General features: G+C 49.1%; 2 protein-coding genes across 3 annotated transcripts in view; both read right to left on the bottom strand.

The window, feature by feature from the left end:
* IST1 (IST1 factor associated with ESCRT-III) overlaps nucleotides 1-13,086 on the bottom strand; it is a 74,243-nt gene extending 61,157 nt beyond the window's left edge. Inside the window, exons 1-2 of the mRNA XM_084959696.1 lie at nucleotides 12,988-13,086; nucleotides 10,516-10,583 (exon numbers count right to left, since the gene is read on the bottom strand). The gene's annotated coding sequence lies outside the window, so the exon portion shown is untranslated. The remainder of the gene's footprint in view (nucleotides 1-10,515; nucleotides 10,584-12,987) is intronic.
* ATXN1L (ataxin 1 like) lies at nucleotides 1,581-13,086 on the bottom strand. 2 transcript variants are annotated; one of them, XM_084959672.1, is made up of 3 exons: nucleotides 11,276-13,086; nucleotides 10,516-10,751; nucleotides 1,581-9,021 (listed from the first exon to the last, which is right to left on the bottom strand). In XM_084959672.1, the coding sequence occupies exon 3, from the start codon at nucleotides 8,902-8,904 to the stop codon at nucleotides 6,838-6,840; it is 2,067 nt and encodes a 688-aa protein (XP_084815798.1). In that variant the 5' UTR covers nucleotides 8,905-9,021; nucleotides 10,516-10,751; nucleotides 11,276-13,086; the 3' UTR covers nucleotides 1,581-6,837. The 2 variants fall into 2 exon arrangements, with proteins under 2 accessions (XP_084815798.1, XP_005664427.3); XM_005664370.4 differs by having other exon boundaries at nucleotides 10,516-10,583; nucleotides 12,988-13,086.
* Nucleotides 13,087-13,825: the final 739 nt, after the last annotated feature.

The raw sequence follows: 13,825 nt of genomic DNA, 5'->3' as shown, positions 1-13,825 counted from the left end.
GTCAGCTGCCTTAAGGAATATTGTCATAGAAATACCTGCAATGTTAAGGTCCATAGCGCCAAGAACTCATGTTTAGAGAAGAGGTAACCCATGGTTTTATTTATTCCCCAGAGCCAAGGTAAGATAATAAAACCCATGGAGGAAAATTCAAAATTAAGGGGATATGAGCTCTCCAGTCAGTGGTGGTCAAGGCCAGAGCAAAATGACTACTCTGGCACTTTGGCTGGCTGCCAAACCATGGAGGAGACAAGAACTGAGGTCATTTCTAAAAAGCTTCTGTGATGGTACAGAACAAGCACAGAACTTTCCTTAGCCTGCACCGAAGGTTGTGTACAGTTTAGATAATTATAGATCTTGAGGTCCAGAAGGAAGTGCCCTAGTTAAGTTGTAGCCAGAAAAATAACTATGCCAGGAATGTGGATCTCTTCCAATATCATAACAAGGAAACTTGGACTCCTCTCTGACCTCCATAGGTTCACGGCTATTTAAGAGTGTTAACTGACTCCCCGCCTCCCCCTACGAACCACCAAGCTAGTTAATTCCTATGAGTCGTTTTGAAAAATACAAAAATATTAATAAGCTTATAAGAAAATACTGGACGTTTAAAAGAATACATTTAATTGAGCCAGAAGCCAATGGCCTTCTCTCACAGAGCCCCATACTGAAGTCCTATCTGGAATGTTTCAAAATGGTTGAGCAGTGGTTGTGTCATTGACTGCTCTGAGCACGTTAGTGGATTATCTCATTTAATTTTCACAACAATCTGTGAGTTAACACTAACTCAGGAATCAGATGTCTGGATTTAACATTCTGTACTGCCAATTAATAGCTGGAACTCGGGGCAAGTTACTTAAACATCTTGGTTTCCCTACCCACAACAAAAATGGAAATAGTACCAGCAACAAATGGTTGTTAATATATAATGCACTTAGGATAGTTGGTGGCACACCGCAAGTGCTCAATAAATGTCTGAGTAACTATCACGTATCTGAGTGACCTCTTACTAGTGGCAGCTTCCTAGGTTAGAAGCAGTAGCTATGATTGGAGCTGACCTATTCCAGAAATTACCAGCAGTATTCCTGAGAAAAGAACTGGAGAAGAGGCCAGCAGTGGGGGCACCGACAGGCCCCTGTGTGACTGTTTGTGTTAGTAGAGTATCTGAGTCTACAGGTGGACTTCCAGGTCTCCAAGATACAGAGCAACAGAACCTGCAGACGATGCTCCAGGACCAGCGTGCACAATATGCCCCCAGGCCAACACACGAAGATGGGCACCATTTGCTATTACAAGCTCTGCCGCCTAGGGCTTCTAGCCCCCACCCAATGGCCACCATCTAAGGCTGGGACAGGAAGAAGGCGCAAACACCAAAAGGAAAAGCTAGTAGTTTATATAGATAGATATATATAGATATATAGATATTGAGATATATATATATATATATATTGTGTTTACATAGTCCACAAGTTAAATGCAGGTATCCATAAGAAGAGCATTAACAATAAAAATACAATCTGTGTGTAGCCAAGTACAGAGACTTAAAATGGTAAAACAGCAAAAAGGATCTCACAAAAGTACAAATATACAGTACAAATTGATTTATTTAAAACAGTTACAAAAAAGCACAACAAAATAGAGATTATCCTCAGAATTATTAATGCTTTGTTAAAGATCAGGTAGGATTAGAGGGTAAGAAATGGTATTGGGTGGGGGGAGCACCTGACTAGTTCTAAGGCTTTAGATACAATGCAGTTGATTACATATTAATTTAGCCATTACATACTGGGGATAGTAGTTGGGAGATCAGTAATTTATCTACAGGGAACTCCTACACAAATTAGATCCATCCGTCAGACCTCCCCAGTGGCGTCCTTCTCTTCTACTCCTCAGGACCCTAAAGCCACCTGGATGACAACATTCCCATCCTCCTTTCTCCACCCCATTCCCCATCCATTTATTCTTCCCTCCCCTAAGGTGCTGTGCAAGCTGAGAGCAACCTGCTCTCTGCAGCTGGAACATATACTGTTTTGGCTACAGGGAACCTGTGTGTGACTAGAAAGGTTGTAGGGACAGCCTTATTTTTAATACTTCAAGTTTGCCACGAATACAGTCAGTATCTTCCCCAATACAAGCTTCTCTTGAATGCGAGTGTCAAGCAAATGAGGGATGAACCCTGCCTTCAGTAACACCAGCGATGCACCAACCACTCACAGCTCACAACTACATGCAAGCTCCCTGTCCAGGGAGTGGGTGTAAAACCACTGTGTCATCAGCTCGCTTGCGCTTGCACTCTCTCTCTCTAAAGAACCTCAATCCCCATGAGAGTCATAAAGACAGAAATAAATGTTTGCAAGTCTGACAATAGGTAAAGGCACATGGGCTGCCGCCACACACACTGCAGACAGGAACCCAATTTGAGGCCATCTTCACTGCTGGGCATTTGCAGTAGAATGGCTTGGGGAAATCACACAGACTTTGAGTTTGCAATCTACCGGGGAAGGATCTAGGCTCAACAGGAGAACTAATAAAGAAACCTTAGTGTGAAAAGTGCATTTATTACTACTGTTCCTGCTGGGGAGGCTCAGCAGGGCAAAGCGCACCACCTCTCCTCCTTCCGCCCCAGGCACTGTGCATAGTCTGCAGGTAAGGAGAGAGTGCAGCCAACTCTAGCATCTCAAGGGCCAGTATCATTCTAGGCCCAGACCAGGCTTCTGGCCCAAAGATGGATTCTAGAGCTGAAAGAGCAACTGACAGCTGTGAAGACCCAGATGCTTATTTTATTATTGCATAATGTGGGAAGCCTTCCCTACCCCAGGGAAGCTGAAGGATGAAGGCTTCCCAGCAAAGGGCTAATAGGTTCCCGGTCAACATCCAACCTAGCACGGTTTTGCTCAACTGTAGTGTTCACTTTTTCCCATCTGGAAAGTACTGTAGCTTCAGTGTGGTTTGGTAAACTTACCCCTAGGAGGCCAAGACGTCTCCCGAAAAACTTGGCCTTTGCCCAATTTACTTTGCTTTTAAGACTGTGACTTACTCTCCCAAGGCCAATCCAATCAATCAGGTGATCTTTACTCTAATGGACCCAGGTGCTTTCCCAGTCAACCCATGTCCACCCTTTATCTCCAGTGTGATCACTCAACTCTTCAACATGCCTGCTTGTTGCAGGTTTTTATACCACCACCCTGTGCATCTCCTACGGTGCCCAGTGGTAAAAATAAAACCGAACCCCAGTTGAGGGGCTATTTCAAACTTCAAACCCTTCCCCGACCCCAGAATCCATATTACTGGAGCCAGATAAACCTCCCTGGGATGCTGACACGGGCCCTAACCTGGTTCCTCATCATTTATTTTTTAAAACAGGATACAAGATAGCATAAAGGAAAGAAGTTAATACACAGAAAACACCCACTAATAGGACTTGCTTGTCTCTGCTTCAAAAGAGTCAGATATTTAGAGCCAAAGGGCTCCCAACAAGCACTGAAGCCATATCCCTTTGGATTTATCAGCCCACCAGCAGCATTTCATACTATCCCTACTCAATGACTTTGATATAAAATAACACCTGCACATGTAAGAATAGACAGAATGCCTGAATTTCATTTAAATGGCCAAAGACAGAAAGACAGGGAGCTATAAAGGGCAGCAGGCAGGACAGTGAGCAGACAGCAGCAGTGGCAAAGCAGCACAGACCACAGCCCTTGGTGTTACAGCCAACTGGGACCAAGAGTGTAGAAAGGTCAGTCCAGACCTACTGGAACCTCTTCCCTCGGGTATGAGTGCTCAGCTCTGACCTCCCAGTACCCCCCCCCCCGCCCTGTTGACACTAATCTTGATAGGAATGAAGATTCAAGACTTGAATGCATTACCTGTCCTCTACCCGGTTCCCCTAATGCCCAAATTGGTATAGGCATTTCTGTTTAGTGTCAGAATTAGCCATTTTCCTTTCTATCCCTAAGCTCTCAGGCTGTTCTACTACTAACGTGGGCCTTGTTCAATCGCCCAATTCCCCCCAAACCTGATAGCTTGCCACCAAAATGCTCTCTCTCAAAACTGCTCTTAGGTCTCTTACAATAAAGCCTAAGAAATCCTTATAAGGAAGAATGGGCACACCATCGGTTCTTCTTATTCCTCATGCCTGGAAGAAAAGACTGAACCAGAGGGAAAAGGTAAGAGGAATGCCACCGCTCTTGCCAAGTTTTATGGCACAGAGCTTCTTTCCCTTGGAGGCCATACTTTACGAAAGCCACCTCTGCAGCTCAGCAGAATCAAGCATTAACATACCACAAATGCACAGCACAGTGTTAGGGGAGCTGCTGGTATTGCTTCACCAGCAAGAGACAGAAGAGGAATATTAGCAGAGTTCAGGGCCCAACTTGGCAAGGTGCACAAGATTTCCTCTTTCTAGGATCAAGTGGAAGTTGCCGGGCTAGGAAGTCGAAGGTTGTTTGATTTTAACTACTTGGCCTGCATTAGATACAGGTTTGCTCCCATAAGGAGGAAGCTCAGTTGGTATCCTTGGTGGATATTTCTTGAGTGTCTACTGTGTGCCTGTCACTATATTCAGCTGATGAGCCTTCCTAATGAGAATGTCTCTGAGAAACCCATGCATGAGACACTAGGAATGAGTTGCTCATGGAACAGTTAGTGAGGCCTTCTCCTGGGGCTGCCATCTGAGAAGACTCCTCGGGACTCAGTCTCACAGGCCCCCTGGAGGGAACAAGCCACAGAAAGCAGCATTCAAAGAGAATGGGGACAGAGAAGGGAAAGGACATGATCCCAAACACGTACAAGGCTGAGTGTTCTCCAGACAGGGGTGGTGTTTGGTTCCGAGGTGAACCGGATGCTTAAGTACTTGGGGTCAGGTCAGCAGCTTCCTTTGGGCGGGCCTCCAAAAGCTGACCAGGTAACTGCTCTCAAGGAATGAAACAATGGAGTGTAGGGCTTGTAGCAAACAAGCCAGTCTCAGTCACTTTGTTCCCCCAGGAGAACAACCTGTAGCACCTGAACATTAAGAATGACTCCATTCTCAGAACTCTCCCTCCCCCAGGAGGTAGGTAAGATTATTTATCCCCATTTGGCAGCTGGGGAGGAAGTGAAAGAGCGAGAGGTCACAAGACTTGCCTAAAGTCTTTGACAGAGCAGAGATCAGACCTCGGAGGTTTGGGACTCCTGATGATAGGCCAGGCCTCGGCCAGTCCATCTCGAAAGGAAATGCCAGGGTTAGACCCTGGGAGAAGCCTCACCAGAGAGCTAAGTGGACAATACCCTGAGTTGCTTCAAGAGTCTAAAGACCCCCAAAAAACAAACAAAAAACCCACCCAACCCATCTGAAAGCAGATGGGGGGAGTCTAATCCTCAATATCCACTGGAATCCCACTGTCCAAGCTGATGCTAAAAGTTTTGAAGAAAAAGTGGACTTTAAGACACAGGGGGGCAAATGCAACTAAGATTGAAAATACTCTTTGCAGAGGAATACTCCACCATGAAATGAAATCTAGGAGACTTTTCAGGTATTGAAAGATTATCAAGACCATCCCGGAACCTTAGAGCTGGCTGTGGGAAGGGACAGCCTGGAGAAGTCTGAACTCCTAGGAGAGGGAGTAGCGTAAGAGACGGACTCCATAAAAAACGCAAGGATGGGCACTGCCCAGCCAGCTGTATTTGCCCTGTTCCCTTCTTGTTTCACCACCAAACAGCTCAGCTGCAGAAGAGAAAGGGACATGATTCTGAGTTTTTAAAAATAGAGAATATAAGTGAGAGGGAAACCAGAGAGACCCCTACACACCAAAAACTAGAGGTCTTGGTCAGAGTGGACAAAACCAGTTTTGCAGAAGGGGAAAGGCAGTGCAGTTACGAATTAGGCCCAGGTCAAGACACCATGCAGAGAAGTTAGGGCAGCGAGAGGGTGGGGGCAGCGCAGGCACTTAGGCACAACATAGACAGACGGAGGGAGGGGGTGGAGGGTTCTGGGGAAAGGGTCCACTGGTTCTCTCAAAAGTCATCATTACCAACTAGGGATTCGGTACAGTTTCAAAGTGGGTCTGACACGTTGAGCAGGAAGAGCTTTGTTAGGTCAGCTACCTTTCTAGAAGCCCTGCCTAGAGCCCAGTCGGCCTGGCCATCAGGTCTCTCTCCCAAAGCCCCGGATTGGGTCCCCGTCAAGGCAGTACTTCACACTGAACCCTGGCGAGGCTTCTCTCTCATGGTGCTAGAAGCCTTGTGGGAGGGATGGTGGGGAGAGACGGGAAAGGGCTGAAGTAGAGGATCAAGGGGAGTCCCCCAGCCAAAACCAGCCACAGTCGTCTGTAACAAAACTACCCTTTAAAGTGCACGGCTCTCAAAAGAGGAGTTCTGGGTGGGAACCCTCTTATTTCCAACCATGGGGCCTCCCGCCCTCCCATCACAAAAAGAAAGGAAAAAAGACTTCAGACAGTTGAACTGCTACTATAAGCTGTGGATCATCATTTTTGGCTCTTTCTTTGCTCCCTCCCTCTGCCACCTGCTCCAAAGCCTGACTCTCCCCTTGCAGGAGCTAGGGATGGGGAGGAAAGAACAGGGAGGCCCTGATATTTGGAATGTTTCTCATTCTGTGTGCACCCCCTTCCTTTCTTGGCCCAGGCCTGCTGCTCCCCATCACAGCACCCTCTGCGGCTGTCCTGAAAGGAGGCCATGGGGTAATGGGCAACAGACACTGCCTTGGGAGGCTGCCTTCATGCCTCCTCTTCCCCCGCAACCTTACCGCCAAGAGAGCCACCCCCTGCTCGGCATGTGCAAATCCTCTGCCTGCTCACGGTGAGGCCCAGCTCTGGGGTAGAGCCCCAGGCTGGGTCTGGGAGAGGTTCATTTTCCTGCATTGGAACGCCCTTCGATGGACAGCTTTACCTCTTGTGGAATGAAAGAGGGACGGAGCAGCGCAGCCCGTGCCTCCTCCCCTTGCATGCTGTATCTTTGGAAGCTTGGGGCTGGCCAGCAGGCCTGAGCACCTGGCTCTGGCTGCGAGGGCTCTGCCATTCGAGAGCTCTCACCTGACGGCTGGCTTTTCCCATCACTGTCACATTGCTCTCGGGGTCCCAATACTGTCCTCTCAGGCCTTTCTCGGGGGGTTCCCAGCTGGCCTGGGGGAGCACAGCTGGCCTGAGAAACTGAGTTACCGTTCAAGCTCTGTAAACTGATAGAGATGCAGACATCTCCCACCTGGAGCCGATGGCAGGGCAGAGAGAAGAGTTGTGCAGTCCGCCCAGGGCTGCAGGAGGACCAACCCTGGCCATATACAAAGAAGGGGTGCTCGGGCGGCACCTCGATGCTCACTTTGCTCTGCTGCTCACCAACCACGAAATGCAGCATGACAAATCCAGGCCACTGGCTCTCCTGAATGTCCACGACTGTGCTAGAGTCAATCTTCAGCCCCCCGCTCACTTCGGCACTGCGCACAAAATCCTGGGTCTGGAGGTCCTCCACCCGCTTCAGCTCCCCGGTAGCCAGCTGGATGATGGCGCCTTTCATAAAGTGGGAGGGCAAGTGGGAAGAGGTAATGGGGGGTGGCGTTGATTCCTTGTCTGGGAAGGTGGCTCTGGCCTGCACGTCCAAACTTGATGCCACCAGGATCTCCGAGCCCATGGGCAGCAGGCCTGGGTCAGTTCCAGAGGGCACCAGGTTGCCATTGGCTACAACCATTGCTTTGGGTACAGGTCTATGTTTCATGGGTTCTTGATGGGACTGTGTGTAGAGCCCTCGGGCCTGATTTTTCTCAGCCATCTCTGCAGGGTTCCTGGCTGAGCCTCGCCCCTCACCCTGAGGGTCAGGGTTATGATGGGACAGGTTGAGAGGGCTGGGCTCATCCTTCCTCTGAGCTGCCACCACGCGATAGTCCTGAGAAGCTAAAGCGCCAACCACCCGCTGGACCTCAAGGTCGGTGTCTGGGGTACCTCGGTGTGCTGGCACTGCCACCTCTACCTGCGCAGTCTGAGAACCTGAAAATAGCTGTCCATCCACCACACATTCTACCACTGGCACCAGTCCTTGGCCCTCGCCCTTGCTACTGGGGGAGTCGAGGGCTTCGCTTTCCCGTCTCACTAGATTTCGCTCTCGCTGTCTCTGTCCATTGGCAGCAGCTGCTTCCAGAGCAGACTGGCCCTCCTGAGGGGTAAGAACTGGGCTGGCACCTGCTGGAGGGGTTTCATGCAAGGTGTACCCAGCAGGTAGCCTGGACATCTGATAATAAATGGGCATCCGACCTGGAGCAAGGTCCAGTGGCTGAGTACTCGAGTGATGTGGCAACTGCCCAGGTGGGGAGGTGGCAGAGGGGGCTTTGTTGAATGAATGGGCTGGGGATGAAGCCTGGGGGGGAGGAGTGGCTCCTTCTGCCAGGAGTGAGGCATATGGCACAAAGTGTGGAAGGTGAGATGTGGTGAGGTTGGCAGAAGGAGAAAGGAGGGGACTTGGAAGGAAATTAGGTGGCACAGCATAGGGAAGGCTATAAGGAGAACCAATAAATTGCAGAGAGGTGGATGGGAGCTGAGCATAGTGAATTGGGGGATAGTGGATTCCTGGATGTTGAATCAGTGAAGACGCTACATTAAATGTGGGGGGCAAGGGGCTCATATTCACCACGGATGGGAGGCCAGTTGGGGAGAAGGTGGCAGGTGGCACAGCCACCTTATACAGCATGCCATACTGGTCCACTGTCAGACCAGTGATGGCCTCAGCTCCATCACCCCCCAGGCTGACTCTGGCTCCTGCCTGGCTCTGCCCTGCCACCACAATCCCTCGGGACCATTCAGAGGCATCACTGGAGGGTGTGTGGTTAGTTGAGCAGCTGGTAGTTCTCCCCATATCCTCGCTGGTCACGGGGAGGTCTCGTTTCTTTGGTGGAAGGCATTCCTGACTCCTTTCATGAACAGGTTTCATATTGCTTTGTGGTGTTCCTGGAGCCTGGAAGTGGTCGGCTTGCTCCTTGGGGCATCAGAAGGGGCTTCTTTGTGGCTCCCCTGCACCCCTCTCTGCTGCTGGCTGGGGCGCCCACATCTGCTTGGGAACAAATCAGAAGCAAAGAAACATAACCTAGGGGTAAACCAAGTCAAAGGAAAGAGCAGAAACTGCGCCCATGGAGAAAGATGTAACAAAAGAGACTGCTGGGAAAAAAAAAGAGAGAGGAATGAGAAAGGGCCAGAAAAGAATGCTACCCTTCTCACTCATCCAGCCTAGGACACGAAAGAAACAATCACAGAACCACAAAGACCTACAAGGACAATGCGTAAATAACCTGTGGGCTCTACAAGCTCAGGGAAACCAACAATTCATGATTAGTTGTGCCTCTAATGGGGACCTTGAGTATTCTAAGCCTTTTCCCCTAAGGGGAATTTGAATACAAGGTCTTTGCTGCTGGCTCCTTTTCCCAAGATTCTCCTTTTGCCACCAAAGACTACTGTGCTATCTTCTTTCCTAAATGTATGACCTCATCCTTGTTTCCTTTCCCCACCCTAATTCGGGTTATGATCTTCCTTATCTCCATCCCCACGACCCCAGGCCAGGCTAAATTCTTGTCCTCCTTTTCCTCCTATCACCAGTACCCCAAGGACTCAGGTGTCAAGGACCCTGAGGTCTGACTGTCTTCTTTGTTTGTTCAATGTTGTTCCCTAAACATGTCATGTTATGAAGATTAGTATCTTCTTTGCCCATGAAATACTACATTCAAACTTGGGCCCTATAGGGAGAGTGACTGTTCTGGCATTTTCTACAATTTATCTCTCTATCCCAAAAAGCAACAAAACTTCTGACCATGGAGTTCCCTTCATTGCTCAGCGGAAACGAATCTGACTGGCATCCATGAGGATGCAGGTTTGATCCCTGACCTCGCCCAGTGGGTTAAGGATCTGGAGTTGCTATGAGCTGTAGTGTAACTTGCAGACACAGCTCAGATCCTATGTTGCTGTGGCTGTGGTGTAGGCTGGCAGCTGTAGTTCCAATTTGACACCTAGCCTGGGAACCTCCATATGCCGCAGGTGCGGCCCTAAAAAGATAAAAAAACCACAAAACACAAAACAAACCCCTTCTGACCTCACACAGACTTGGTGACTCCCTAGTCTGGCAATGCTTCTTTCTTCTCATTAACCACCTTTAATTTTCCTTCTTCATTCATTCCCTTTCTTTTTTCCTTTGTGTTTTCCTTTGCCAGTGGCTCCTTTTCCATTATAGGTCTGCTCTAGGCAGCACTTTTTAAAATTCTGGTTCCATTCCTCCAAATATACCTGTTTATTTATCTTAAGTGTGTGTGATTCATAAGAAAGTTCTCTCCCCCTTTTCTCTGTCACCTTTCACACATGCTTTTTTCCATTGCAATAAAGTGTCTTTTTGGTCTGAATGCTTCAACCCATATGAAATTTGTCACCTATTTCTTCTAATCAGGCTTCAGGTCTTTGGATCTTCAAAGAGATTTCTATGATATTACACTGTTTGGTTTTTCCACTGCTGAATTTCAGATGTTTCTCTACAACAAGGTATCCAAAGCATCTGTGTTACCTGAGCTTCCAGTGGTGCTTCTGAGCAGCTGTAGTAAGAAGCAGTGTCCTCCCCACTGGCTTGGGAGTCTAAAAGACAGAAATAGAAATAAAGTAAGCAAGGGAGTTCCCGTCATGGCTCAATGGTCAACGAACCCTACTAGTATCCGGGAGGATGCTGGTTCAATCCCTGGCCTTGCTCAGTGGGTTAAGCGTTTGCCGTGAGCTGTGGTGTAGGTCACAGACATGGCTCAGATCCTGCATTGCTGTGGTTGTGGCACAGGCTGGCAGCTGCAGCTCCGATCAGACCCCTAGCCTGGGAACTTCCATATGCTGTGGGTACGGCCCTAAAAAAAAAAAAAAAAAAGGAAAGAGAAAAAGTAAGCAGGAGTCTAGCATCTAACCCTCTCCAGGATCATCAAGAAAGGTAAAAAAACCACAAAGATATTAAAAGTCTAGGAGTCCCTGACATGTCCTTTTCTCCAGAGTTAACAGCACATTTATCCAGAGTGCCCAGGCAGTTGAACAGAGAAAAAGCCATCCAGTAAGCTCTAATTTGTAGGAAGACATCCCTGCGAAAAATTTTCCACCTGTCAAACTTCACTGCTTTCATTAACATCATATTCTTTTTTTTTTTTTTTTTTGCCTTTTGAGGGCCACACCCAAAGCATATGGAAGTGCACAGGCTAGGGGTGGAATCGGAGCTGTAGCTGCTGGCCTACACCACAGGCAGAGCAATGTGGGATCCGAGCCTCGTCTGGGTCCTACACCACAGCTCACACCAAAGCCGGATATTTAACCCACTGAGTGAGGCCAGGGATCAAACCTGCCTCCTCTTGGATACTAGGGGGGGTTTGTCACCAGTGAGCCATGATGAGAACTACATCGTATTCGTCATTCTCTATCTGTACCTATTCCCAAAGATTAAATTTACTTCCAATCCCAATTTTAGGTAAATGCACAAATAAATGTGGAAGACTCAAATTGTGTCCATGTGAACAAAGGGAAGCAGGAAAAATCAACCTCATGGATTTCACTTGATTCAGCACTGTTGAAAACACAGACGTGGAGGTTATTTAAACGAGAAAAGCGGTACTAGAGGAAAAAGAACAATTATTTATGTTTCTGGGGCAGAAAAAGAGGTCAAGGGGGAGTCACTCAAGAGGAAGCATTATTAACAGATTTCCAGGGTTTAAAAAAAAAAATAACAGGTTCCTGTGTGTGTGTGCATGTGTAAAATTTTCTAAGTGACAACTTTGTACTAAGTGCTGAATCAAGTGTGACACAAACTGAAAGCATTGCCTTCATCCTCACCTAGCTAACAATGGGGAAACAAAATTCATGTTAAGCTGTCAATATCTGAATCTTCACACACCAGAAACAATAAGCACTGAAGAAGAGAGTCTTAACCTCTGAAAACAGAGAAAGCAGCACTGACCAGTACTTGGAGAAACTACCCACTGTGCTGTCCAAGTCCTACAGAACCCTGCAAGCCTCAAACCAAACTGAAGACATTTCTCTCAAGATCTACACGGTGCGTGGGTACAATAAATGCGACAAGACAGGAAAACAAGGTAGAAACACAAATCTTTGGTTCCATAAACACAACTTTTCACAGTGGGCACAGTCTGTATACCCTCTTTGCCAGCAGTTCCAGTAAGTGAAAAGCAGTTAGCTTTCTCCCTCATTTCCAAGAGAAACTGGGGTCACACATTCAATCCCAGAATGATCCTTGCTCCATACAATTAAAATATTAAAGAAAACCTGCCTCTAGGTCACTGAGGGGTTAGCCAATCACAAGCTAATAAAAGGACTGAAAGAGGCAAAAGGTCTGCGGGAATGACAACAAAGAGCCAAGCCTGAGCACCAGGTTCCCACGACGGCAAAACACATTTCGGAATCTGAAACCTCGTCACTGTAGGGGCTCAATGAGGATTTCTCCAGGGGAAGACCTAACTTGCGAGCCCAACCGAGCTAACAGGAAAGGGGGACCATTCCGGAGAACTGCCAACACTGCCAGCAGAGCCCGGAATCAAGAGGCTGATCCCAGCCTAAGACTCGAATTCGCTGAGAGAGGTGCGCCCGCCAGAAAGAGAGGAGCTTAGAAGAGACCAGGGGTTATGGCTTCCCGTGAACCCTCAGTCCTCTCAACAACAGAGGAAGGGCCCGAATTTGGGAAATCTGCGGTCAGAAAGTCGGGGTCGACCTTTCAGGCAGAGGGGCAGGGGCGAGGCCCCGCAGGCAATGCTTCCTTGTTTGGGGGCAGCTTCCCGCCCCCAGGACTCGGATACCTCGGCCCACAGGGACACAGCCTGGGGCCGCTCTCTGGGCCGGGCCAGTGAGAAGCGGTCGGGGGTCTAGGCGCGGCCTCTTTCGCTCCCTCGGTCCGCGGGGCAACCGGCTCCGGGGGGCCACTTCCTCCAGAGCTGCGAGCCCAGGCCTCATTGGCCGCAGTAAGGCCGACTCGGTAGCCCCCACTCCCGGCGACACTCACCGGCCCATCTCACGGCGCTCCCCGGGCTCCTCCCTCTTGTCCCGGAGCCGCCGCAACCGCGGCCGCCGCCATCCCCGGCGCCGGAGCCGCCCCACACCCAGCGCCCCCCCAGCCGGGCGCCCGGAGATGGCGTCAAGCGCGTACCGCCCCCGGCGCGGGGAGATTACGTCACGACCCGGACTGGCGAGCAATGCCCGGAGTACCGGGGAAGGGAGGAGGCTGGCTACCCGCCCATTGCCCCCAGCGCCCCCTCTGGTGGGAAAACGAACTCCTCCTCCTGGGTCCGGTCACGTGAATAGGGCCTGGCCAGGCGTCCTCACCCTGACCCTACAATGACCCTGCAGTCTCTACTCAATAAACTTTGGGGGCTACAAAAAGAGCCCTGAGGCGTGGTGGTCAGCGATCCTCATTTCCTGGACAGTCTTGTGAAGCTCTTCTTGGGAACCTCGGGAAACTTTGAGACAAGCCCGGCCCAGGAGAGTAAAGGGATTCCCCTAGAGATTTAGGAGTTAGAAATGGCTCTGAGAGGGATGAGAATGGACAGAACCCAGGATTCAGGGGAAGGTGAAGCTACTGACTAGAATGTCTTGAGGAATGAGAGGAAGGGGGTTAGCTAGTTACGATGGCAAGCAGCCTAATTTAGTGGCAAGAGGGCCTGAGTACTCCATGAGCTATTATTAGGTCACCCTTCCTTGCCAGTTAACTAGTCGACTTTATATAAACATCTGATTAACTTAAGTGGAAAAAAATTAACATCAGTTGAACATGTGCTTTGATTACAACTATGTACGAAAAGTAGTTCTGCGTCCAGACAGAAGCTGGGCTGAGAAAAAAATAA

Source organism: Sus scrofa, chromosome 6 (assembly GCF_054392235.1).
Source record: "Sus scrofa isolate SSC_HxYL_T2T_F1_AM1 chromosome 6, Sscrofa_HxYL_maternal_Yorkshire_Landrace_v2.0, whole genome shotgun sequence".
NCBI lineage: Eukaryota > Metazoa > Chordata > Mammalia > Artiodactyla > Suidae > Sus > Sus scrofa.
This window is presented reverse-complemented; position numbering and strand designations above follow the sequence as displayed.

What these genes read in the sequence shown, in the direction of transcription:
- ATXN1L (XM_084959672.1), bottom strand. Translation starts at nt 8,904, where the DNA reads ATGAAACCTGTTCATGAAAGGAGTCAGGAATGCCTTCCACCAAAGAAA.